At 39.1% G+C, this 27,784-nt stretch overlaps 1 protein-coding gene across 1 annotated transcript in view; it reads right to left on the reverse strand.

Annotated features, from left to right (window-relative positions):
- The window catches only part of Lrp4 (LDL receptor related protein 4), a 315,255-nt gene that overhangs the window by 4,244 nt on the left and 283,227 nt on the right, over window positions 1–27,784 (reverse strand). Inside the window, exons 26-29 of the mRNA XM_068229792.1 lie at window positions 23,034–23,255; window positions 17,857–18,100; window positions 11,113–11,371; window positions 2,536–2,975 (exon numbers count right to left, since the gene is read on the reverse strand). Of these exons, the coding sequence (XP_068085893.1) occupies window positions 2,536–2,975; window positions 11,113–11,371; window positions 17,857–18,100; window positions 23,034–23,255 (1,165 nt within the window). The remainder of the gene's footprint in view (window positions 1–2,535; window positions 2,976–11,112; window positions 11,372–17,856; window positions 18,101–23,033; window positions 23,256–27,784) is intronic.

The following is a 27,784-nucleotide window of genomic DNA, read 5'->3' on the forward strand; positions in this document are numbered from 1 at the left end:
TATGAATTTCATTTTCCGGATTGACATTTACCAATCGTCATAAAAGGAAAGAAAAATTCCACCTAATCAATACATTTATTTTCTTGTAAAGTATTACAATCTAGGACCGGTTTCGACCCTTCATAGGTCATCCTCAGCTATATCAGAATCACATTTGCATTTCTATCTTATACCTCTGAAAGACCTTCATGATATATTGTGTCATAATTTTCAGTGAAAACTTATCTTAAAAACTTACAAATTTACAAGCGTTGTATTAAAATTAAAAAATTAAAATTACAAAACTTTGTCTATTATATACATGCACTTTGGCTGACAGAATGCGTCCTTGGGTTGATTAAGCTTCTATCTTAGGTATTGTTGCTTATTCTGTTGAATCGATTCCCTTTTTATACTTATGTACAATCGTGAATAGACTATCAGTAAAATTTGATAAATAAAACTTGCGTGATAATTACAATAAAATATCATGTTACATCTTTACACCATTATAAGAGACATTATTTTTTTAATTACCATCATATTTCAATCAAAATGAAAAAGAAAAATCAAACTGTCTTTTGGCCCTCTACAGCCAAACTGCATAGAACAAAAAAAAAAAAAACACTATTTGATCATAATAATCTCCTAATATGTTATAGCCCTAAGCATGCTTAACAACTTTTTATCACTACAGACTTCTATCATCATCGCTTTTAAAAAGCTCTTAATTTAGTGTGGAATGTGATTCTCAGTATTGTGAAGTCAGACGATGTTGTGCTTAACACTATTATGAATATCATAATTACTGTTTTGCATTATCAGTGTTTATGAGATAGTTGTATTTATCCAGCAATTTTATATTGGTCATTATTTCACAGAGAAATCAATCAAATACAGAGCAAAGAACTTATTTTGTTCCCCCCCCTAGTGAAATTCGGATTCTGAGGATGTCAAGAGAGCCATTGCAGAGGCTGTTAATTTTATTGGTTTATTCCAAATAGTGAAGCTATTGCAGGGGAAATGGTAGAGGTGCTCAGCTGGACGCCCGTTGAGGCTAGCCTACTGCGGCCGGGCTGGCTTGACGTAAATGCGGGCAGCTTATGTAACACGTATACGTCACAGTGAAGCGAGAGAGCGAACGCACTTTGCAGGAAAGGATTGACGTTCGATTGTGATTATGACATTCTCCTCCACTACTCACCGAAGTGCTGTTGAGATACATTATTTAAAATAAAACTCTATAATCACAACAACAACAACAACAAAAAACTGACATTTTCAAGATATTCCGGTTTGATTTATGCTGCGCTTGATAGAAACAGTTTTATTTTCTTATATTTATTCATTCAAATAAAACTGACACATTATAATGTTTATGTTACAATCTATAAAGGCACAAGCTACGGTTTACAATTCCTTGCATGGGAATGAAAGAATTTTCATTTTTTTTAAAAGTAAAATTCCTGTTATTCATTATGCAAAAATTAATTACATAATGCAACAATTATTTTGCACAGTGTTGTAATGCTGTGTTACTTTCATTTAAAATTTAACAGGTGTCTGATTATAATAGCCAGCCTCTAAATGGCGAGAGGGGGTTTCATCACGAGTGAGGACAGAGATATTTACTATCCAAGATTAAAGTACAACAATAATTTATGCATCTAAAAACCAAACCAAACCCCATGGCAATTCTAATCACGTAGGCTGAGTGGACCTCGAACCAGCCCTCAGGTCCAGATAAAAATCCCTGACCTGGCCGGGAATCGAACCCGGGGCCTCCGGGTGAGAGGCAGGCACGCTACCCCTACACCACGGAGCCGGCTAATTTATGCATCTACAAAATAGATATACAGCATGCCTTCAAATAAATAACTGCACTGATGTTATTCCCTGTAAGCATGATTGGATTGGTGGCGAGTTTATCAGATAATTTAAACCCAAACAACCACCTTAAATCAGTATTATACTAAAACTGTTTCTAAAGCACCTCTAAAAATGTAATAGTGAAAACAGTAATTCATTACATATATTATAAAAATATTTGAGGTTGTAGGCCTAACGTTTTATTGTATCCGGTCAAAATACATAAACCATAATGAACATAAGTAACATTTTTCTTATAATTTAAATTGAAAATACATAGATTTCTGCCTCCATTTCAAACTTGGGTATCGCAGCTGTGATATAGAATGACTGGGGGAACTTTGCCTACCCTTCACGGCCTGTGACGTAGCCACAACATCACTGTGGTTGAATAGCATACGCTGCGCTCATCGCCTGCCAGTCTGCCCACTTACAGTGCTGGGTGCCCACGGGACAGAATGCCCAGCGTGAGCACCTCTGGTATAGATTGAACAGCATAGTATCTAATACAACATTCCAGTTATTTCACAACATACACTTGATTTACAGATAATTTTTTTTTTTTTTTTAGTCAGTTTGCAGAATGACAAGACTAACAGTTATAAATTAACTGAATAAAAACAGAAAACAGATGGCTTCAGATATCATCAATAAAACACACTCAATAAAGACTTCATATCAACTCACCTGTGATTTATCATATTTGAGCCTTTTCCACAGGAATGGCCTCTTATCTGCCTGTGCTCCGCTCGCTCCAACGTCGGAATTTGAGGCATTGTAATTAGGATTTGAGAAGGTTAAAACACTCCTTCCTGTAGCATACAAGTACTTCTTCTGTTTCTTACGGCGATGATACAGCAGCAGCAATACCAACCCGACCATTATTATTACGAAGAGACAGAGCAAAACCATAATAAGAGTTATGTGCGTTTGAATACCCGTCGTTTCTGTCTTATTTTTGGAGTCCATATTTGTATCTCCCTTACTGTTTGGCATTGAATCTGCTTTTCTAGTAGAACCAATAACTTCTGGTGTTGTTACTGGTAAAATAGGCTCCATATCTTCACAGTCATACTCTTCAATATCTAATAGGTTTGGATTCACATTTGGTACAGGTATGCTTGGTTCTGAAACATGATGACATAAAATAAAATTACAACTCATAATACATGCTGAACAAGGTGTAAGTGCAGAATGAAACAATTAAGTGGGCAGTGGAAGAAACAAAACTAATAGCATTTGGAATTAAAATCTGATGATCTACCATTAAGCTATGGTGGTCTAGTCATTCCAGTTCTGCTGGCTGAGTTCTGAACTTAGGGTGACCTACTGATTTTTTAATTCATGAGGGGTCGCGTCACGGTCTTTTAGACCGGGCGCATACATTTTTTATTCTTTCAGAATAGTTTCATGGTATAAAGCTTCCTCCTTTCCTGTACCTTTCAACGGACTCATCCACTACACGTGTTTAGGTTCGCTGTTCCCTCTTCCATCACCAGTCAGTCAGTAGAAAGCTTTGCCTGTAAGCCTGGTCATTTCCACCATACATGACTGCTAGCATTGCCTTATTACTCGGATGTTTACACCGTGCGCGACTCCTGACATTCGCCGTCTGCTTTCTTTGTTGTCGGTATAGAACTGTTTTTTGAGTTTCAAGGGTATAATTTTCTTCAATAATACAATTTTTCTATAAAAACTGGTAATTTATTTCATGGATATGCTTTTTCTGGATAATACAATGTGTTTTGCTACAAAAAGCTGGACCTGCGGTGTAGGGGTAGCATGCCTGCCTCTTACCCGTAGGCCCTGGGTTCGATTCCTGACCAGGTCAGGGATTTTTACCTGGATTTGAGGGCTGGTTCGAGGTCCACTCAGCCTACGTGATTACAATTGAGGAGCTATCTGACAGTAAGATGGTGGCCCTGGTCTACAAATCCAAGAATAACGGCCGAGAGGATTCATCATGCTGACCATGACATCTGTAGGCCTTCGGACTGAGCAGCGGTCGCTTATTAAGCCAAGGCTCTTCAGGGATGTTGCACCATGAGGTTTCTTTTAGTTTGCTACAAAAATTATTATTTTGTTTCACGGATATATTTTTCTTTAATAATAAACATGTTTTGCTGTGTACTTTGTCTCATGGATACATTTTCATTAATAATACAATGTGTTTAGCTATAAAAACTAATATTTTGTTTTATGAATATACTTTTCTTACACAATACAATGTGTTTTGCAAGAAAAACTGGTATTTCATTTCATGATGTTTTTACTTAAAATGCAATGTGTTTTGCTACAAAAAGTGTTATTTTATACTCTCCGGTCAAATCGACTGTGTGCGACCAATCACAGAACTCTTTTGATGCAACCCCTTGTGGGTTAATGGCAATTTTGAAACTATAAAAATTGTCTGCCTGGTTCCCATGGGGAATCAACATCTATATCATCTGATGGCCAGGCAGACATCAATTTTTGATAATGAGACAAAGTCTCTCATAGTGCATTGGCACTGCCGGTGACTCCAAGTAGCCTACGCAGTGGCCTTCACGGTATGCACTAGCCATGCGTCTTGGTGGGTGTGCTATTTACCAACTGATGAGCCCAACTTAGCACAATGGGACGAAATGCTGGCAACCAGGAATGAGTTAGCTGGAAAATTTATAATGTCCAACAACGGACCATTTATATTACCGCAGCTTTTACAAAACAAGATATATTCTTCAAATGGATGATATTATATGCTTCCTTTAAGCAGGATTACCAATGACGTGTACATAGGTTTAATAACCTTGTTCTTCATTCAAGATCTTAAAAATTTTACGCCATGGTCTAATGCACCATATTTACGTTATATGTTTGTGGACTATACTTTTAAGCTTATTTTTTAACTTTCCATTGGCTATTGTTTATTTCTTATCATGTGTTTTTATATTGATTTTGGGTATTTGTAATTTGCACCCTTGCATTATTGGCTGATGATGACACAGAATTAGTGTCAAAATTTGTGACCGGGCAAGTTGGCCATGCGTGTAGAGGCGTGCGGCTGTGAGCTTGCATCCAGGAGATAGTAGGTTCGAATCCCACTATCGGCAGCCCTGAAGATGGTTTTCCGTGGTTTCCCATTTTCACACCAGGCAAATGCTGGGGCTGTACCTTAATTAAGGCCACGGCTGCTTCCTTCCAACTCCTAGGCCTTTCCTATCCCATCGTCGCCATAAGACCTATCTGTGTCGGTGTGACGTAAAGCCCCTAGCAAAAAAAAAAAAATTCTTTTGTGAACGGCATGTGACGTAATTCACATCAAAAACTATTATTGTATTGAAAAGGGGGATCAAAAATATAATTAATTCATTGTAATCCAACGTACTATGTTAGGAAATATTACATTTTTATAACATCTAACGCTTTGGTAACAGTTCTGCAAATAATTGATTTTGATGTCCCATGCCATGCTGCTACACCGTGCAGCTGGGCACCATTTCCTAACCAATGTAAGCATATAAGAATTTGTTCTTTTTCGAAAAGGGATTGACTTCTTTTTGTTGCATGTTTCAATAAATGACCGATCATTTCAAGAATATCGTCAGCCTGTGTTGGGGTAATACGAAAACACTCGCGAAATTCTGTAGAAGTGAGGTTATGAAAATTAATCCTGTCTTTGTACGTTCTCTTGTTGGATTCTTCATAACTGCCCTCACTTGATGATAACAAAAAATCTTGTCGTAACATGTTTATATCGTTAATCCAAATTCTATGCCATGAAACTAGTGTACATACTTGTTAATTAACAGATGAAAAGGGAATTATCTCTTTGCAAGATTTATGATAACTTTTCACTTCGTTTCTTTGCACTTTGCATTTCTATACCAATAGAGGAACATAACAGGCTTGAAAAATGAAAAGATTCCTAACTTTTCACTTTGCAAGCTAAATCTGAAAAGTTATGGTGGAACAAAATCTGAACTGAAAAGTGCAAAGTGCAAAGTTCATTCATGAAACAGGCCCCTGGTTGATCCTCTGTAGAAATTGCCAACAGAGTTCAAAGAGTAACTCAGTTTTACCACCACTCTTGGGTGACAATAATCCTTAACATGCCAAGAGATTGCTCTACTAAAACTACAAGGGCATTTGTTTTTCAAGGTCTGATTGGTTGATAAATTAAAACCACAGTGAGAATCCCATGAAGCATTGGGAAGATGTGTTGCGCAGCATCTCTAGTATGCCTTTTAAATCTAAGAATTTCATTTTTGTCCGTATTGAACTGAGAATGGAAGATAGGAAACTTAAAAGGGTCCACCTTTTCAATACAAAAATGTTATAGTTTATTTACAACATATATTTACACTTGGAACTAGTTTCGACGCTGTTTGGCGTCATCTTCAGCCAAAATGTGGGAAATAGGCTAGAATGTAGACATTTATATTACACAAGGCATTACATTAAACAATACACATCTTACGAGGAGATAAAAACAGGGACGAATGTAGAAACAAATGAATCATTGAGAAAGTAAAAGTTATAAATATTAAAAATAACCTTAACCACACATCTTGCAGTGCGAAAATATTCGCCTTGAATGATTCCTGAATACAAAACGCACGCGCACACATTTCTGAAGAGCCAGCAGGCAGGAAAAAGTAAAGTGAAACCTTAAGAGTTCATCATTGTTTCTATGTTCCGACTAACTAATGAAGTCTCCCTTGAGTTCCTGATAAACATATACAACAGGAAATTCTCCTTCACTCTCAACAATAGCTATAAAGACCAACGGTAAATTGCATTTTAAATATTGTGCAGAGACGTGAAAGCATGAACTTGAACATGATATAACTTCTTCATTTAACCCAATTTTTTAAACAAGGTGTTACATTAAACAGTACACATCTTACGAGGAGATAAAAACAGGGACGAATATAGAAAAAAATGAATCGTTGATAAAGCAAAAGTTTTAAAGCACTTCTGTGCGCGTGCGTTTTGTATTCAGGAATCATTCAAGGCAAATATTTTCGCACTGCAAGATGTGTGGTTAAGGTTATTTTTAATATGTATAACTTTTACTTTCTCAATGATTCATTTGTTTCTACATTCGTCCCTGTTTTTATCTCCTCGTAAGATGTGTATTGTTTAATGTAACGCCTTGTGTAATATAAATGTCTACATGCTAGCCTATTTCCCACATTTTGGCTGAAGATGACGCCAAACAGCGTCGAAACTAGTTCCAAGTGTAAATATATGTTGTAAATAAACTATAACATTTTTGTATTGAAAAGGTGGACCCTTTTAAGTTTCCTATCTTCCATTCTAGTATGCCTGTCGACCGTGTCACATTGTACTTGTCAGTTCTGAGTTCACAGTGAGCACATAAACATGCCTAGCACAATACAGCCCACCAAGTGTGAAGTGCGTGCTGTCATTCAATTTCTTCATGCTGAGGGATGCAACGCAGTTGAAATTCATTGACGAACGAGTAATGTGTACGGTGAAACTTTCATGAGTGACAACAAAGAAAGTGGTGGCAATGGTGCAGAAACTTTGAAGCAGGATGTACAGACATTCATGATGCAGGCGATTAGGGAGGGAAGCAAGAGTCAACTTATGATCTTGTTCAGCGAATGGATCAGGCGATTCGAAAAAAATCTATTCACAATTTCAGAGTTCAGTGATTCATTTCCTTAAATTTCAAGGTCATCTCCGACCATCACAAAATACAGTTTATGTTTTTCCAGTGCTGCCATCCTGAAGGAGAAGACTTTTTGAACAAAACTGTCACAGGGGACAAGACATGGGTCCATTTTGAAAACAAAAGAGCAATCCAAACAGTGGCTGCACTCTCCTTCCCCAAGTTAACCTAAGAAGTGCAAGTGAACCTTTTCCATCAGAAAGTGTATGGCTACTGTGTTCTGGGACCAAAAACAAGTTTTGTTGGTGGAATTCATGGAACGTGGCATGATTGTCACTGCAGCATCATACAGTATGACTCTTCATTATCTACGAAGGGCAATTCAGAACAAGCAAAGAGGAATGTTGTCATCAGACATTGTCCTTCTTCATGACAATGCTCGGCCGCACACTGTAGCAGCAACAAAGACGCTCCTGCAGCGTTTTCAATGGAAAGTGTTTGATCACCCACCATACAGCTCGGACTTGACTCTCTCTTATTTTCATCTTTTTGCTCACATAAAACACTGGCTAGGAGGACAGCATTTTGGCATTGACAACAAGCTGGAGACCAGTGTAGAGAAGTGGCTGAAAGCATAGGTGGCTGCTGCCTTCTATGATGAGGGTATTGGAAAGTTGGTACCACGCTACGACAAATATCTATGTCAGAGCGACAACTATGTAGAGAAGTACCTGGATGGTGTAGTTAAATGTTGCAAATGAAACATTTTTGATTTTCGCAGTGGTTTTAATTTCACGACCGATTGGACCTTGAAAAAGTAGCCCTCGTACATTACTACCTAAAATGGGATCAAACTCTCTACCACTGACCCACCAAAACTAACCACATGAAATATAATTTCTGAAAATGAAGGCATTATTCTATTTATAATGTTTCTAAATTCTTTCATTTTGATTTTGATTAGACTTACATCAACCAAATTATTCATGAATATTCAAGTTCTGACCTGGAAGGATATTCAAAAAGAGGATGAGAAGAATGGTGGAAGAACAATTATAATGGAAATTCTAAGTTCCCATGAAGAGAATTAGATATTTTTCCACCAATAGAGCATGTCAAAAATCAGATCAAAAATAAGATGTAAGGCTTTTCAGATGTTTGCTCTATTATTATTATTATTATTATTATTATTATTATTATTATTATTATTATTATTATTATTATTATTATTATTATTATTATTATTATTTTTGATCTGATTTTTGACATGCTCTGTTGGTGGAAAAATATCTAATTTCCTCCATGGGAACTTAGAATTTCCATTCCAAATTGCTAGGCGGGCAATAATTCCATTGTAGGGTTTTATCTCCCATATGCAGTTGTCAGACTGTGCCTCTTATAAGGGCTTCTGATAAGTTCACCTGCATACACCCCAGCGTCGGTGGGTAGGGTCTGACACATCCCACTCTGATGAGTCTAGTATCAGACCTAAGATGAAACGCTGGTTAATAGAGCAAACGCCTGAAAAGCCTTGCATCTTATTTTTGAACTCTAACAATTATAAGAAGAGCAATATGGCTTTCAAAATGGAAGATCAACACTAGACCCATCTTCAACATGAGGCAGTTAATGGAAAAGAGGGCAGTATGCCACTAATGGGACACACATAGAAATTTGTTAAGGTATGTAAAAAGAAAACCTTCCGTCTTTCCTCTTCACTTTAAGGCCATTATCACCTTCCTATATCAAACAGTAAACTTCTAAAATATGGGTGATCTTCATCGATGACCCTGTACAAATGTAGACTTGCTGAAAAATGTGTGAACCATTGTTAGATCGAAGACAAACATTGTTTCTGGATAACTGGTACTCATTGCAGATTTATTTACAAAACTAAATGACAGGCAGACAAATGAAATTGATGCAGTTAGACATAACAGGAACGGTATGCCTTGTAACATCAGTAAACTAAGCCAAAACAAGGAGAGTATGCCAGTAACACCTTACGTGTGAAGTAGAGAGATGACAAGGATGTTTATTTTCTCTCAACTAAACACACATCAGCAGACATCACAGGGACAGGCAAACTGAAAAGGAAAAGGGGTCAGACACCAAGGGAGGAAGTCATGAAACCCAAAGTGCACCCTTGAAAACCAGAAGAGGATGGGAGGTGTTGACTTAAAAGATCAACTGACATTTGCATTCCGTATCTTTTGAAACTTGTGAAACTTCAGAAGACACATTATACTTTTATCTATATACCTTGAAAAGGATAACATGTTTTAATTACATGTTTGTTAATTGTGTAGTTTTTAAGGACCTATTATTTGTGTTAAATTTTATTCTGTACAATGAGAATGCAGCTGATGATGTCCACACAGGATGAAATGTGTCCTGCAATATTCACGAGAATGTTGAAATAATATAATGAAAGGATTATAAACCAAAACATATTAAACTCAATACTAGAATTTATTTCCATTAGAAAAAGACTTTCAACACTAACACATGCACCAACAAATGAGAAAAACAGAATGCAGAAAGAACAAACTGAAATTTTTTGGCTAGAATTCTCAAACACACTGGATAAAATTCCATCCCAAAATACAATAATTTTACTTGGAGATTTTAATGCTCAAAGTGGCAAAGAACATCATCAATCCATAGTAGGCAAATTCCCTGCACACAAAAGAACTAATGCAAATGGAGAAATGACCCATTAGTCTATGCAGAGAGCATGATATAGTCCTAAAATCTACATTCTTCCTAGGAAACAAACTACATGGGTATCTCCAGATCCAATCTGTGGGGAGAAACAACTTGACCATGTTGCTATAAGCAGACAATCTGCACCAGAGTACTTAATGTAAAAGTTGCTAAGAGTTGGATTCAGACCACTAGCTATCTATCTATCTATCGTTAAATTCCAAATTAGGTCGATGTATAGAAGAAAGAGGCAATATCTTTATTGGTTAATTTTATAGGTTTTTATATGTTAGCCTGCTTTCAACCTCTCTGCTAGGTCATTTAACACATTGTGGTCAAAGGCCATATGGGCTGTGACATTTATCGCAAGGAACGAAGCCCACACGGCGTACGTTTCCTGGTTTTCATCGTCGCTACTATGTAAAAACCATACTTTGTGCCTCTATCGGCATAGCAGTATAAGATTTAGTTCATACAGTTCTCAAAAAAAGTATAGATGGCAGCAAGCTACAGCTCTACACATCACATGCTTCCTTTCAAATCAAGTCAGAGCTGTGTCGACGCGACAGCAGAGTGCACGTAATGGTGGATGCGAACGTATATTGACTGAATGACAGAGATTTATACCAACTGAACAGATCTAACAGATCACATATAATATTTATGTACCCATTATTCATTTCAATCCACTACCTCCCATAGTAAGGATCTATCAGCTGTAGTACAGTTTTTGCAGACCTGAAGTAGTAAGTATGAACTCAAATATAATGAAATAAAAAATTACCTAAGTATTCAATTTGAAAATGAAAAATTAGTGAAAAATGGCCAGTCTGGAGGATTAAAATGCATGAAAGTGAACAAGACCTTAATGTGTTGAATTAACGCTGATCCAAATTCCTTTACAAATCTTAACATTCAAATGATAAAATGTATCTTACCTGTTGAACATGGCCGGTCATCAGGTCTGTCAGGACAGGAACATACATAACCTGTTTGTATGAACAGGCAGAGATGAGAACATCCACCATTATTCACAGCACAGGGGGTCCAGCCCTCCTGTCTTTCATTAGCGACAGCACGTATTTCCATTACTCCATCTAGATCAGTCCGAATTACTGTTCTGTCTTTACCTGTCTTCTTATCTGCCCGCTCTACTGACTTCTTGTACCAATCTGTCCAGTAGATGTACTCTCCATACTATAAGAAAACCATACAAAATTCATTCTGAGAAAATCTAGATCAATTCCCTCTGTACAAAATATAAATATTGACATGATATAGGCTTTTGGGGCTTAAGCCCAAAAGCCTACATCATGTCTATAAGTACAGGCCATGAAAGCATCAATGACAATATACACTGACTGACAGAGCAAATGCAACACCAAGAAGGAGTGGTTCGAAAGGGATGAAAGTTGGGGAAAAAACAGAGACGGCACTAACGAATAATTGATGTTTATTTCAAACCGATATGCAGGTTACACAATGTGCACGGCATCGACTCAGTAGGATGTAGGACCACCGCGAGCGGCGATGCACGCAGAAACACGTCGAGGTACAGAGTCAATAAGAGTGCGGATGGTGTCCTGAGGGATGGTTCTCCATTCTCTGTCAACCATTTGCCACAGTTGGTCGTCTGTACAAGGCTGGGGCAGAGTTTGCAAACGGCGTCCAATGAGATCCCACACGTGTTCGATTGGTGAGAGATCCGGAGAGTACGCTGGCCACGGAAGCATCTGTACACCTCGTAGAGCCTGTTGGGAGATGCGAGCAGTGTGTGGGCGGGCATTATCCTGCTGAAACAGAGCATTGGGCAGCCCCTGAAGGTACGGGAGTGCCACCGGCCGCAGCACATGCTGCACGTAGCGGTGGGCATTTAACGTGCCTTGAATACGCACTAGAGGTGACGTGGAATCATACGCAATAGCGCCCCAAACTATGATGCCGCGTTGTCTAGCGGTAGGGCGCTCCACAGTTACTGCCGGATTTGACCTTTCTCCACGCCGACGCCACACTCGTCTGCGGTGACTATCACTGACAGAACAGAAGCGTGACTCATCTGTGAACACGACGTTCCGCCATTCCCTCATCCAAGTCGCTCTAGCCCGGCACCATGCCAGGCGTGCACGTCTATGCTGTGGAGTCAATGGTAGTCTTCTGAGCGGACGCCGGGAGTGCAGGCCTCCTTCAACCAATCGACGGGAAATTGTTCTGGTCGATATTGGAACAGCAAGGGTGTCTTGCACATGCTGAAGAATGGCGGTTGACGTGGCGTGCGGGGCTGCCACCGCTTGGTGGCGGATGCGCCGATTCCCGCGTGCTGACGTCACTCGGGCTGCGCCTGGACCCCTCGCACGTGCCACATGTCCCTGCGCCAACCATCTTCGCCACAGGCGCTGCACCGTGGACACGTCCCTATGGGTATCGGCTGTGATTTGACGAAGCGACCAACCTGCCCTTCTCAGGCCGATCACCATACCCCTCGTAAAGTCGTCTGTCTGCTGGAAATGCCTCCGTTGATGGCGGCCTGGCATTCTTAGCTATACACGTGTCCTGTGGCACACGACAACACGTTCTACAATGACTGTCGGCTGAGAAATCACAGTACGAAGTGGGCCATTCGCCAACGCCGTGTACCATTTATCGTTCGCTACGTGCGCAGCACAGCGGCGCATTTCACATCATGAGCATACCTCAGTGATGTCAGTCTACCCTGCAATTGGCATAAAGTTCTGACCACTCCTTCTTGGTGTTGCATTTGCTCTGTCAGTCAGTGTAAATATTGATACGCTCTATCAGATCCAAAGTATCCAGACACTCCCCTGTACACATAAACTAGAACCTGTGTGACGTTCCTGATGCCGGCCCACCATGGGATCTAAAAGGCCACTCATAACCTGGAGAAAGAATCCCCTTGTAGCTGCCCCTAACCTGGGAAGAAGGGCAAAGGGCAGAGGAAGTCCATTCTGTGTCAGTATAAAGACAGCAGTAGGAACTGATTGAAATTTCTTATTTTATTGTTGTATTAGATTTTATTCTGTTTGGACTTCTGTTTCGATCTCATAGACCTGGACCTATCCAGATCATTTTAAGATCTATTTTAGAAACTCTTATTTATGGGTTGTATAAAAAATTATCAATAATCTGGAAGTGAGTTTCCTGTTGCGTAAACAAGGACTTTTCTCGAATATTTATTATCACTGAGTCAGCAAGAAAGAAGAGACTTTTATTTGGAGAGAAAAAAAAAAAGTAAATATTATTGGTGAATGTGAAAGTCTAAGGTGAATTCTGCATTCTGATTGGTTCTCTTTGGTAGTTGCACCATCTCATGTTTCTTGGTCTTACCCCGACACAGATAGGTCTTATGGTGACGATGGGATAGGAAAGGCCTAGGAGTTGGGAGGAAGCGGCCGTGGCCTTAATTAAGGTACAGCCCCAGCATTTGCCTGGTGTGAAAATGGGAAACCACAGAAAACCATTTTCAGGGCTGCCGATAGTGGGATTCGAACCTACTATCTCCCGGATGCAAGCTCACAGCCGCGCGCCTCTACGCGCACGGCCAACTCGCCCGGTCTTTTATCATCTGACCATCTTAGCGAGCGAATGTGCTTGTCATTTGGTCCCCTCGTGAGAAACACGGTCTCGGTAAGCACTGCTTCTACCTTTATAAAGTTTTTTAACTTCATTCAAATGTGATAATTTACCTTTTTCTTACACAGGAGTTTGCCCTCGAATTTCACGTTCACTGCTAATTTTGTCAAAATGACTTAGCTTCTCAGTTAAGATCAGTAACTACTTGTTTGGAGGCAACAACCTTTTTCTTAACCTTTATATTATGTTGTAATTATCCCTTGAGTTTGCCTCCCGGTATTTCTGTGTCACCTTGCATAAGTACATAAAATTTATGCACATTACCTGAAGAGTTTTAGATAGTGATGCAGGTTTAATGTACCTCTGTGTTTGGTTTTATTTCTATATTTGTGTAGATTGGGACTAGTCCTCATTTTAGACAACATGTATCGTTGGTACCAATATAAATGGTCTATTGAATATTGAATTTTCACGACCGCATTGTAATCGAAACAGACTTTCAACTATTAGGTCGTGTTACGTACATGTAGTATGTGTTGAAGAGATGTTAAGTACAGAACAAAAATGGCCAGCCGGACACCAGTGGGATCCGAACCCACAAACGACGTGAAATCGGAAGGTTGTGGGTTCGGATCCCACTGGTGTCCGGCTGGCCATTTTTGTTCTGTACTTAACATCTCTTCAACACGTACTACATGTACGTAACACGACCTAATAGTTGAAAGTCTGTTTCGATTAAATGGTCTATTATTGGACATTATAAGTTTTCCATCTAACTCATTCCTGGTTGCCAGCGTTTTGCCTGAGTGTGCCAAGTTGGGCTCATCAGGTGGTAAACAGCACACCTACCAAGACGCATGGCTAGTGCATACTGTGGAAGCCACTGCGTAGGCCACTTAGAGCCACCGGTAGTGCCAAAGCACTACAAGAGACTTTGTCTCATTACCAATAATTAATGCATGCCTGGCCAACAGATGATATAGATGTTGATTCCCATAGGGAACCTGAAATATTTGTCCCGAATGAGTAAATTTATATTACCAATATAAATGGTCCGTTATTGGACATTATAAATTTTCCAGCTAACTCATTCCTGGTTGCCAGTGTTTCGCCCGAGTGTGCCAAGTTGGGCTCATCACTTGGTAAATAGCACACCCACCAAGACACATGGCTAGTGCATACCATGGAGGCCACTGCGTAGGCCACATGGAGCCACCGGTAGTGCACCACAATATATGAGGACTGGCACTGAAGACTCAGACACCCGCCCATAAATCATATATTTTGCCGCTGGATATTGAACACCACATCCAATGGAGAAAAGAGAGCTGCCACTGGTTCATGGACGACTCAAGATGCATTTTTTTGGAGTGGTCAATCATGCTACACCATGTAGCAGTCAGATAGGAGGGTGTGTTTGTGGTGAATGCCAGTTGAATGATACATGTCAGCCTGGGTAGTACCCTGAGGAAAATTTGACAGATATGAGGTTACAGTATGGAGGGTGTTTTCCATGGAAGGAACTTCATCCTCCTGAACTATCACAGGGCACATTAAGGATATTTTGACCAGCTGGAGATTTTCAATGATAGAAGACCAGTTCAGAGATGATCAGTGATGTTCCCTGCCATAAAGCAGGATCTGTTCGTGAACTGTTTATGGACAATAAGTTTCCAGAAATGGACTGGCTACCCCATAACTCTAACCTCAATCCTATTAAACACATCCAGAGGACAGTAGAACAGCAACTTTGCTCCAGACCCCAAAGACTCGCATCACTAACTATACTTTCTATAGTGCTGCAGGAAGAATGTCTGCCATTCTCCATTGAGAAGTTTCAACACGTGGTGGACTCTATAAATGATGAATTTCATCTTATTCCAATATCCGTGTTGACAAAATATGCAATTGTCAAGTGAATAGGTCCACAGACATGATAGTGACTAAGTATCACGAGTGCCGCACAATAGGACATACACATCACCTTTCAAGAGGAAACAACAGGGAAACTCTATACGCTGGAACAATTCGGCAAATTACAACACGTTCCTTAAAAACAATACAAACTGTCATCTAAGAAGATTTTCCCTTCAACATTATACTAAATTTTACTGGAGCATATTAATATCATAAACAATTCCTGGATTTTAATCACCGTTTTATTTTAACTTTAAATTTAAATTGTATCTATAAAGATGGTTTTGTTTCTAAGTGTGTGTTCATATACATCACAAGTTTGGTGCTCATGATACTATTAAGACTAAAGACTTCAACCATTTAAAAACTCTGCCAGAAAAAATAATTTTAACTGGTATCCATGTGATTTTATGCTAAGTCTTTAAAGGAACTGAAGACATCTCCATAGGAGATGAAACATATATTCCATAAAAATAATACATAATTAAAGTATGATATAAAGAAGTGTTGAACAGGTCAGCCTTTTCACTTGACAATTGGACCTGGTAGACAATCTCTCCCACAGAGCTTGAGCTGTAAGAAAGGCCATTTAATAAAGGTGATTTATGGGCCAATGTCTGAGCCATCAGTGCCAATCCTCATTTCTCCTGGTGCACAGTTGTAGTGCTACCTGCCCCTCCCCATATTCATTTCCACTACTCGGAAGTATATACAAAGAATACTCTGGTGATAGTTTTGAGTAGGTGTCTGGATACTTTTGATCATATAATGTGTTTGGCAATGTTATTTTCAGATAATTTAACTCAGGATGATTGCTGAGAAATGCAACCACTAAAGGCTCCAGTGTCAAGCAAGGGGCAGCTTCATATGAGGGGCATACTATATTGTTTTACACTTTATTTTTTGTAAGTCCGGTTATGGTTCACATTTCAATTTTGAAGGTAGTGACATGCAACTAGTGTCTTGTTCCACCGTTTGGTAGCAGCATACGCACAGGGGCCAACGAATGCACTCATCATAGACATTTCATAACAACACTGTCAGCGTAGGAGTGGACAACATGGAAAGTAACTATCCGCGACAGCACTATATGACTTGGTTCCTATGGAAAGAAAGCGTGACTACTGCAGAAATTCATCGACGCTTGGTGGCAGTCTATGGAGAACATGCAGCATCACGTAAAACCGTTTACAACTGAGTGGAAGGTTGGAAAACAGGGTGCACATTGGTGGACCAGGGAACCAGTTCTGGTAGGAATGTGACAGTGTCAACACCAGCCAACACTGCCTGGGTAAACAGGCCATCCAAAGAAACAAATGCATCACATTTACAGAAATGGAGGCAGCCACGGAAATTAGCCTAAACACCCTGCAGTGGATCAGGCACAGCCACTTACAGTTGGGGAAGGTGTCATCCACGTGGGTGCCTAGACTCTTGTCTGCAGACGAAAAGCAGAGGCGTGTGGACATGTGCAGAGTACTTTTGCAACGCCATGATCAAGATCCAGCTGACTTCTTGGCTAGACTTGTGACTAGTGATGAGACATGGCTCCATTACCGTGAGCCACAAACGAAACAACAATGTAAGCATAGGGGCAGTCCATCGCCATCACCTCTGCGTGGTTGCCATTTTGCGGATTTTGCAGAACTGGACACAGCTGTCAAGGCATGGGTACACAGCACTCCGAAAGAATGATTTCAGGAAGGTCTGGAGAGACTGACACATCGATGGCAAAAGTGCATACAGTTACAAGGAGATTATGTTGAGAAGGTGGACGTAACAACTGATGTGTAATGTACTTCATTTGGGTAGGAAAAAATAAAGTGTAAAACAATATAGTACGCTCTTCGTACATAGCTCTGCCATTGGCCACCACATTACTCACAACAAGCGTGCATCATAAGTGTGATTTATGTAAGTGTAAAATGAAAATAATTAATTAATTAATAATAATAATTAATTAATAATTAATGAATTTAATTGGCTTCTTTGAAGTGGCAAAGTTACGCCTGACCCTCTTTTACGCTTAACCACATTTACAACACTTACCTGCAGATGCATTAACCTATGATTTAACATAGTTTCATCACACACACACACACAATAAATGCACATATTACACAACTATCAACTAGGTCTACATATACAAAATCCAAGTATAGTTTGACAAAAGTTACCTGAGTAAGTCCAAAGGGATGTGTAGCTTCAGGTACAAGTTGGACACGATATCTGCCAGCAAGATCAGACGTCTCTATCCGATCTCTCAGAGCATCAGCCCAGTACAGCCTGCAAGCTGAATAGTCCAGGGCCAGGCCATTAGGAAAACCAAGGTCTGTTCCCACCACTACAATACGTTTTGAGCCATCAAGGAGTGAGCGTTCAATCTTTGGGTTGTCACCCCAGTCAGTCCAGTATAGATACCTAAAGAGACAAAAAAAAGAAATAATAATACAACTCAGTTTGGCAAAATCCTTTACGAAAATTTCAAATACTTAGGGGAAATCATTCAAGCATCTGGATTAAATTGTGAAAGAAACAAAGGGAGAATTTCTAAATTACAAACAGCCAATAGAATCACATGAAACAGGTATAACAACAAAATCAATATCTCAGAACAATAAATTAAAACATTTTAACATGGTAATTAAGCCTGCATCAAAAACCCTGATTGGCAGTAGATCACTAACTATAACTTTAGAAAAGCCTTTTAGCCCAGTATGCATAGAAGGATTGTGGATGAAAAGGAGGTGTTCTGAGTTATACTGGCATTCCGAGAAAATATCAGACTCTATTAGAAAAAGGCAATTGAAATTTTATAGTCATATTCAAAGAATGGACAATGAAAAACTGAAGACGAGAACCAACACTGTATGGACGGAAGAATGGAAGAAAAATCATAGCAAGAGGATGAAAAGATTCTAGGTAGAGAAGAATGCAAATTCATCCGTTAAATACATTTCAACCCTCTCCTTAGTTAGGCCCAACTTTGTAAATAATAATAATAATAATAATAATAATAATAATAATAATAATAATAATAATAATAATAATAATAATAATAATAATAATAATAATAATAATCATCATCATCATCATCATCATCATCATCATCTTAGGTCCAGTCAAAGACAACGGCGAGTTTAGGAGACAGCACAACCAGGATTTGTACTCGCATGTGGAGAAAATAACTGATGTGATGCGAAAAAGGAGGATTACTTTTTATGGACATATGGCCTGAATGAATTCAACATGGTTAACCAACCGCAATTTTCACTTTCCTCCAAGAGAAAAAGTCAAAGGGGGCATGTTTCAGTGAGGTACAGAAAGATCTGCAGGAGATTGGGATCTCATTTGAAGATATCCAGGAGCGTGTCCTACTTAAGAAAAAACTCCAAGAACATCAGAGTTTCCTACCAAAGCCGAAGATGAAAACTGGAAAGGTATGGACGGAAGAGCGAAAGGAGCAACACCATATATGAATGAAGGAATACTGGACCAACATTAAAGCTCAAGGGAAACAGTTGAAATGACGTGGTCCTTAGTTGGCCAAAATGAAACAAGAATAATAATAATAATAATAGTAATAATAATAATAACAATAATAATAATACTTTGGATATCTACTCAGGACACCTGAAAACAGAATCTCAGGAGAATTATAGAACAGTAAGAGCATCATTAAGATGGATCATGGAAATCTAGGAAGATATGAGAGGAAACTACCAATTATAATACAAGATTTAAAAGAACAGTCAAAATCAAGAAATTAAGAAAGAACCAGACTATAAACCAAAATCAACAAACGGTCAATGGGACGGGCAATTTCAGACGAAGAAAGAAAGTTAAGATCCAAGAGAATGAAGAAGTACTGAGTTTACAGAAAACTGAAAAGCTCTTTCTATAAAATTGACTAAAGTGGTCCAATGAATGACAACATGTAAAATACGAATGATAACGATTTGATCTGTTCATTTAGTTTTAATACAATATGCATGTTGTAAATATGTTCCATAAATCTGACAGATTATCTGTGGGATTTATTTAATTACAAAATGCAAATCTATGATGATATATTACACAACTTGTACATACCTACCTGTATAGGATAACCTACTATACACAACATTTATTTGAAAATACAATCTCTAAAATACAGTAGTTGAAGAACTATTAATTGTACAAAAATGAGAAAAAGAATAGAAACCAGCATAGTATAAGGAAGAAGAAAATGCTATAAGAACTGTGTAAGGGCCTAGTATAAAGCAGCACTTATTATTTATTTCATACTACAATATTCTTTTACACTCCAATGCCACTATCAATTATTATCTAGTCATAACAATAAAAAAATCTCCAAAGACATCAAAACATTCTGTCACAATTTATTCTCTACAAGGAGTACACATTGTGCATTATGTCAAGGAGTGCATTACTCATGTGGTCCTCACATCACTCCCCCTTCAGAACCTCCAAATATCAGGAAGGGAAATGGAAAAGTTTCGAATGGCCATTTCTCATAGCCAAAACCTTGAGAGGCATACGAGGAACAGATTTTCTTAGTCATTTTAATCTACTGATTGATTTAAAGAACAAAAGGTTATTAGATGGAAAAACTAACCTCAATGTTGCCACTGATGTTGCTCTAGTCTCTAAAATTGACACTATGAGCACTGTATATGCCATCTATAAGTTTTCTAAACTCTTGAACAATTTTTCTGACCTAACAAAACCTTTGATTGTGCCCACTGAAATTAGCCATAATATTAACCATTGCATAGAGCCTGTGTGGCTCAGGCGGCAGCGCGCCGGCCTCCCACTGCTGGGTTCTGTGGTTCAAATCCCAGTCACTCCATGTGAGGACAGGTTTTTCTCCAGGTACTCCAGTTTTCCCTGTCATATTTCATTCCAGCAACACTCTCCAATATCATTTCATTTCATCTGTCATTAATTGACCATTGCCCCAGAGGAGTGAGACAGGTTTCGGCAGCCGGCACAATTCCTATCCTCGGCGCTAGATGGGGCCTTCATTCATTCCATTCCTGACCTGGTCAAATCACTGGAAACAGGCTGTGGATTTTCATTTTCATTAACCATAGCACCACCACCACTGGTGGACCACCTGTTTCCTGTAAACACAAAAGCTGGATCCTGGTGGACTAAAGACAGCCAAACAGGAGTTTTAGTTCATGTTGGAATGTGGTATAATACGTCCTTCAAAGCCCCAATGGGTCAGTCCTCTACATCTCATCATGATAAAGAATGGCTCCTGGAGAGTGTGTAGAGACTACAGATGGCTAACTGATTGGACAATACCAAACAGGTACCCTATTCCATGAATTTTAGATGAAGATGATGATGCTTGTTGTTTAAAAGGGCCTAACATCTAGGTCGTCGGCCCCTAATGGTACAAATTGGAACGAAATAATGTGTTAATAAAAATGTTAAAATGTATCCACTGACTAGAATTCAAAAGACCAGGCGAGTTGGCCGTGCAATTAGAGGCGCACAGCTGTGAACTTGCATCCAGGAGATAGTGGGTTCGAACCCCACTGTCCACAGCCCTGAAGATGGTTTTCCGTGGTTTCCCATTTTCATACCAGGAAAATGCTGGGGCTGTACCTTATTTTATTTTATTTTTTACAATTTTCTTATGTCGCGCCAACACTGATAGGTCTTATGGCGATGACAGGGCAGGAAAAGGCTAGGAGAAGAAAGGAAATGGCCATGGCCTTAATTAAGGCACAACCCCAGCATTTGCCTGGTGTGAAAATGGGAAACCATGAGAAACCATCTTCAGGGCTGCCGACAGTGGAGTTCGAACCCACTATCTCCCAAATACTGGACACTGGCCGCACTTCAGCGACTGCAGCTATCAAGCTCGGTGTACCTTAATTAAGGCCACAGCCGCTTCCTTCCCACTCCCAGCCATTTCCTGTACTATCGTCACCATAACACCTACCTGTGTTGGTGCGACGTAAAAAAAATTTAAAAAGAATTTAAAAGGAATTCAAATAATCAGTGGATCTAATTTGCATTAACTTATTTTCTGATAAAATTATAGAAAATCTAGATTACAATGGAATAGGACAATGCCTTGAAATGAAGTAAAATATATCATTCAAGTTAGAAATTAAAATAACACATTAAAGTACATAAACACAAACTAAAAGAGTTATTGGAATAAAAGTATAGTTAACAACAACAACAAAAAGAAAAAATACTAACAGAAATTATACTTCTATACATGATAAAACAAGTCACTATCCCTAATAAAATGGATGACGAGGTCTGCTAACTGCTCTCCATCTTGTAGGATGACGAATATGTTACTTGCAAGTTTTAGACTACTGCGCAGATCGGCCAGGTCCACGCACTCCGCTAGGATCTGTAGCATGGTAAGATGACTGACGCAAATTCACACCAGGGGGCCTTCACCCTTCAGTAAGTAGGAGTGTGTTGCTATACCATGACTGATCCAAAAAAATTTATACCTTCGTAGTTCATCTTATCGCTCTCAGCTTATTTTGGGAGAAGGGTGGCCTGCCTGCCACTTCGTCTCCCAATGGGACATAAGCAAATGTCTCAGCTGAGGACGGATATCACTGGCTGGAACCTTGTAAGGCAACAGGTACAATGTGACAGCCTCATTGGCAGCGCTATCAGCTATCCTCTACACACATGTGGCTTGGGAGACACATATAAAATTTTAGAGAACAATACCATTTTTAGTAAACTAGATCTACTTCAGGCTTATTATCAAATTCTATCGGCAGAAGTGGATAAAGAAAAGTCGGCAATCACGCTGGGGCCAACAATATTTGTAGGGGGCTATTATAATGCAGCTCTCATTATTTATTTTATACTTTACACTCTAATGCCACTATCAATGATTATCTAGTCATAACAATAAAAACAATCTCCAAAGACCTCAAAATGTTCCATCACAATTTCTTCTCTCAAAGTAATACACATTATTCATGTGGTCCCCACAACTGTATTTATTTATTTATTTATTTAGGAAACCAAAACAGCAACAAGCCGAATTACATAGTTCTGCAATGAAAAATATATTTACAATGGAGTACACAATGCAAACATTTAAAAAAGTGGAGGAACAATGAAGAACAAGCATCTAATGACAAAAATAGAGGCAAAAAATTAAAAGCTAAAGAGACATAACAATTAACAATAAAACATACAGGCAAAAGAAAGAGGAAAATTAAAGTTTGAAAGTAAAACTAGGAGAAGAACTTATAGCTAGGCACAGTATTACAGTACAAAAAAATCTGAAGGTTAATATAGTCTATTCTCTAAATATAACCAACTATTTAATAATTTCCCCTTTAGAACTTACCCTTTCCTAGGAAACATAGCAAGCGCTCGAGGCTCATCCAGTCCATCACGGATGATCTCCTTACGAGATGAACCATCAAGCCGAGCCACTTCGAGAACCTTGCGGCCTGCATCTGTCCAGTAGACATTGTCTGCAATCCAATCAACTGCAAGGCCATCAGGTGTGGTCAGGTTGGTGGAAACTAGAATTTCTGTGTTGGAGAGGTTCAGCATATCAACACCCCTGCAGGAAGAAAGATTATATTGAAACATGTGATACTCATAGAACTGAAGTCATTGATGGTCCTGCCTTCCTAATGAAGCTGGGAACCAGAAATGAAATCACCAGGCGCTGAGAAATGGGATTGATGAAGATAGAGACTAGGAAAACAGGTGGTAGGGAATTGAGGCTTTCATGGCCGGCGTTACAAATCATAAATGTCAAAAACATATCAGATACAGTTACAAATCATGTCAGTGATTTCCGGGCTTGTATAGGGTGTGGACGAGAAGCATGTAATGGTCCCAATGTTCCACCAAAGACTGCATTTGGCATTATCAAGGGTTCCAACTGACTTCGAAAGCTGATGTAGATGTTGATTCCCATAGGGAACCTGAAATATTTGTCCTGAATGAGTAAATTTATAATACCAATATAGTTGGTCCGTTATTGGACATCGTAAATTTTCCAGCTAACTCATTCCCGGTTGCCAGTGTTTCGCCCCAGTGTGCTAAATTGGGCTCATCAGTTGGTAAATAGCACACCTATTGAAATTTACTCATTTGGGACAAATATTTCAGGTTCCTTATGGAAATCAACATCTATATCATCTGATGGCCAGGCAGGCATCAATATTTTTTAAATGCGACAAAGTCCCTCATAGTGCATTGGCACTGCCGGTGGCTTCAAGTAGCCTACACAGTAGCCTCCACGGTATGCACTAGCCATGCATCTTGGTAGGTGTGCTACTTACCAACTGATGAGCCCAAATTAGCACACTGGGGCAAAATGCTGGCAACCAGGAATGAGTGAGTTGGAAAATTTATAATGTCCAATAACGGACCAACTATATTGGTATGACTTTGATAGCTGCAAAACTCACAGTCAAATGATGATGATGATGATGATTGTTGTTTAAAGTGGCCTAACAGCTAGGTCATCAGCCTCTAATGGTACGAGATGAAACAAAATGGCCATGGAAATTAAAATTTTTTAAAAATCCACTGATTAGAATTTAAAACAAATGATTATGAAATTAAAATAATCAGTGGATCAAATTTGCAATGCTTTATTTTCCGACAAAATTATAGAAAATATACGTTACAATGGAATAAGGCATTGCACAGTGGAATGGAGTGGTGGTGCAATTCCACTTCATTATATAGCACAGGCTACAGTGCAAAGCTCGTCTATTGCCTGTTCTTCACGCAATGATTGAAGTGTTAGGGACCGAGCTCGATAGCTGCATTCGCTTAAGTGCGGCCAATATCCAGTATTCGGGAGATAGTGAGTTCGAACCCCACTGTCGACAGCCCTGAAGATGGTTTTCCGTGGTTTCCCATTTTCACACCAGGCAAATGCTGGGGCTGTGCCTTAATTAAGGCCACAGTTGCTTCCTTCCCATTTCTAGCCTGTTCCTAGCAAAAAAAAATTTTTTTTTTAAACATTAGGGAACCCGATGTACGTCGACCTGCCGTGGCTTTTTTTGGTCTGGGGTGATAGTTGCCTATCTCCACCAAGACAAGTCGACATACATCAGGCATTTTATAATTATAAGCTATAAATTTCATTTTTGTTCCATACTGAAGTGCAATTATTATAAGAAATAAATTGACAAGAGCCTTTTCAGTACAGTATATCAAGTAAATGATATTACATGAATCATGGGGCTAGTTTCAGCCACTTAGTGACCATCTTCAACCAAATAAAAATTAAACAGATTATGTGATAAACAAAACATAACATGTATACCAGAAAAATACAATGTTGCTGGAATAATTATAACATTAAAATACATATAATAACAAAAATGATAGTTATGATCTTCTTGTCATAATATGTCTTTAAGTTGACTTAGGACCTCAGGCAAAGAAGTAAATCTGGAAATGATAGCCAGAATTAGGAATGAATAAACACACAGAAAAGAAATTTTGTGGTAATTGTTTTACGTTGCACCGACACAGATAGGTCTTATGGCGATGATGGGGTAGGAAATGCCTAGGAATCGAAAAGAAGCGGCCATGGCCTTAATTAAGGTACAACCCCAGCATTTGGCTGGTGTGAAAATGGGAAACCACGGAAAACCATTTTCAAGGCTGCTGACAGAGTATGCTTCCAGTGTATGGGACCCCACACCAGGATTACCTGATTCAAGAAGTGAAAAATATCCAAAGAAAAGCAACTCAGTTTGTTCTGGGTGATTTCCAACAAAATATTAGCATTACAAAAATGAAGCAAAGCTTAGGCTGGGAAGACTTGAGAGAAAGGAGACGAGCTGCTCAACTAAGTGGTCTGTTCCAAGCTATCAGTGGAGAGATAGCATGGAATGACAGGAATAGCCGAATAAGTCTGAGTGGTGTTTTTAAAAGTAGAACAGATCACAATATGAAGATAAAGTTGGAATTCAAAAGGACAAATTGGGGCAAATATTCATTTATAGGAAGGGGAGTTAGGGATTGGAATAAGTTACCAAGGGAGATGTTCAATAAATTTCCAATTTCTTAGCAAACATATAAGAAAAAGCTAGGAAAACAACAGATAGGGAATCTGCCACCTGGGCGACTGCCCTAAATGCAGATCAGTAGTGAGTAATTGATTGATATCTGTAATAATAATTTTAAGTGTTATCCTTTTCATTTTATGGTGGGTCTTCTAAGAAACTGAAGATGTCTCCATAAGAGACAAAACATATATTCCACAAAAATAACACATAATTAAATGTATGATATATAAAAAAATATTGAATAGGTGGACCATTTCACTTAAGAAATGGATATTTTGTCAGCATGGGTATTGGAATAAGATGAAATTCATCAATTTTGTAGTTCTGAAAGTTCTCATTTTTGTAAACTGTCAAAAGATAGCAGCACTTGTCATGTTCCTATCTTCCCTGTCTCCTGACAGATCTGAAATGTTGCATTTCAGTTTGAGGTGTTGAACAAAAATGATTCCAAACATTTTGGTGCTGTAGTGTGAATGAGCATGATTGTTTTCCTCATTTGAAAGAGAGATGAACTATCTATATAAGCAGGTAACAGTATGTTTATAGTTAACCGTTTTACTTCATAAATCATGTGAGTTCTCAGCTACAAAGTTTTTAAGTTTAAAGTATATTCAAACCCGTCTTCTCCCTTTGATATCCATTGTGCTGGAAATCACCAGCCAGCAATGGACAGATTAGAGTTGAGGTAGATGATGATGATGATGATGTTTGTTGTTTAAAGGGGCCTAACATCAAGGTCATTGGCCCCTAATGGTACGAAATGAAATAACAAAAAATTTAAATTCATCCACTGACCAAAATAAAATAAAAAATGTCATGAAGAATGAATGGATGGACATGAACCCTACAAAAAACAAAAACAAACAAACAAACAAACAAACAAACAAACAAACAAACAAACAAACAAACAAACAAACAAACAAAAACAGTGGATCAGACTCAAAAAGAAGGTAGTTAATTAGAGTATTACTGACCAAGGGACCATTTATTAAGCACAGTGATGCTTGATGTCTGAAGAGGTGCTAAATTCACGTATAAGGCCCCACAGAATGGTACATGTCACGAGTAAAGTAGAACCATGGTATTTGTCTTTTTGGGGTACTGATCAAAAGTAGCGAAGACTCACGGTGGTCCACACAAGATGGTACTACTCACAAGTATTGCAATTCGTACAGGGAACACAGACATATGGTGATGCTCACACAATGGCGCCACTCATAGCCAACGCAAACCGGTGAAGTTCCTCACCTAGGTGTACTAGTCACGGGCGCCGGTATTCCCGTGGTGTTCCTCACATAGTGGATACCAATCATAGGCAACGCTGACCCACGGTGCCGCTCATATAGCGGTACAATTCACAGGCTATGCCCAGACCCGCGGTGTTGCTCACATGGGTACGACGCACGGGTACTGGAATCCACCGGGCCAGGCTTTTTACTGCAACTAATCACAAATTTATTTTGTACCAATTTAGTGTCACCACATCATTGAGAACCCATGCAAGTGCCCAGATGGTTTTTCTCTTCCCAGACGGCAGTGGAGGATGCTAAATCGAATTAGGACCGGCCAAGGTAGATGTGGAGCCACTCTCTTCAAATGGGGATGGAAGACATCACCGCAATGTGACTGCGGACAAGGGGAACAGACAGTGGAACACCTTGCATTTGAGTGTCGTTTGCGTAGTTACAGAGGCTCTATTGAGGACTTAAACTGTGTCTCAAACGAAGCTCTTCTCTGGCTATTAAATTTTGACATGGAACTTTAGTTACGAGCTTGAGATGGTAGTTGTATATATTGTAAATAATATTGTATTCATCATACGCTAAATAAATAGTGATACTACTTGCAAGTACGTGCTACCGATGGTGTTCCCCACATGATGGTACGAATCAAGAGTAGTTTCATGGTTCTAATTCAATCATCCCTTGGTCGCCCCTTGTAGTCACCTCTTACGACAGGCAGGGGATACCGCGGGTGTATTCTACATGTGCGTGCGTCCCCCACCCTCAGCGGGTAGAGTTGAGGTAGAATCTTATACTCAAGGTGCTTC

The sequence above is a fragment of the Anabrus simplex genome, chromosome 12 (genome assembly GCF_040414725.1).
Source record: "Anabrus simplex isolate iqAnaSimp1 chromosome 12, ASM4041472v1, whole genome shotgun sequence".
Classification (NCBI taxonomy): Eukaryota; Metazoa; Arthropoda; class Insecta; order Orthoptera; family Tettigoniidae; genus Anabrus; species Anabrus simplex.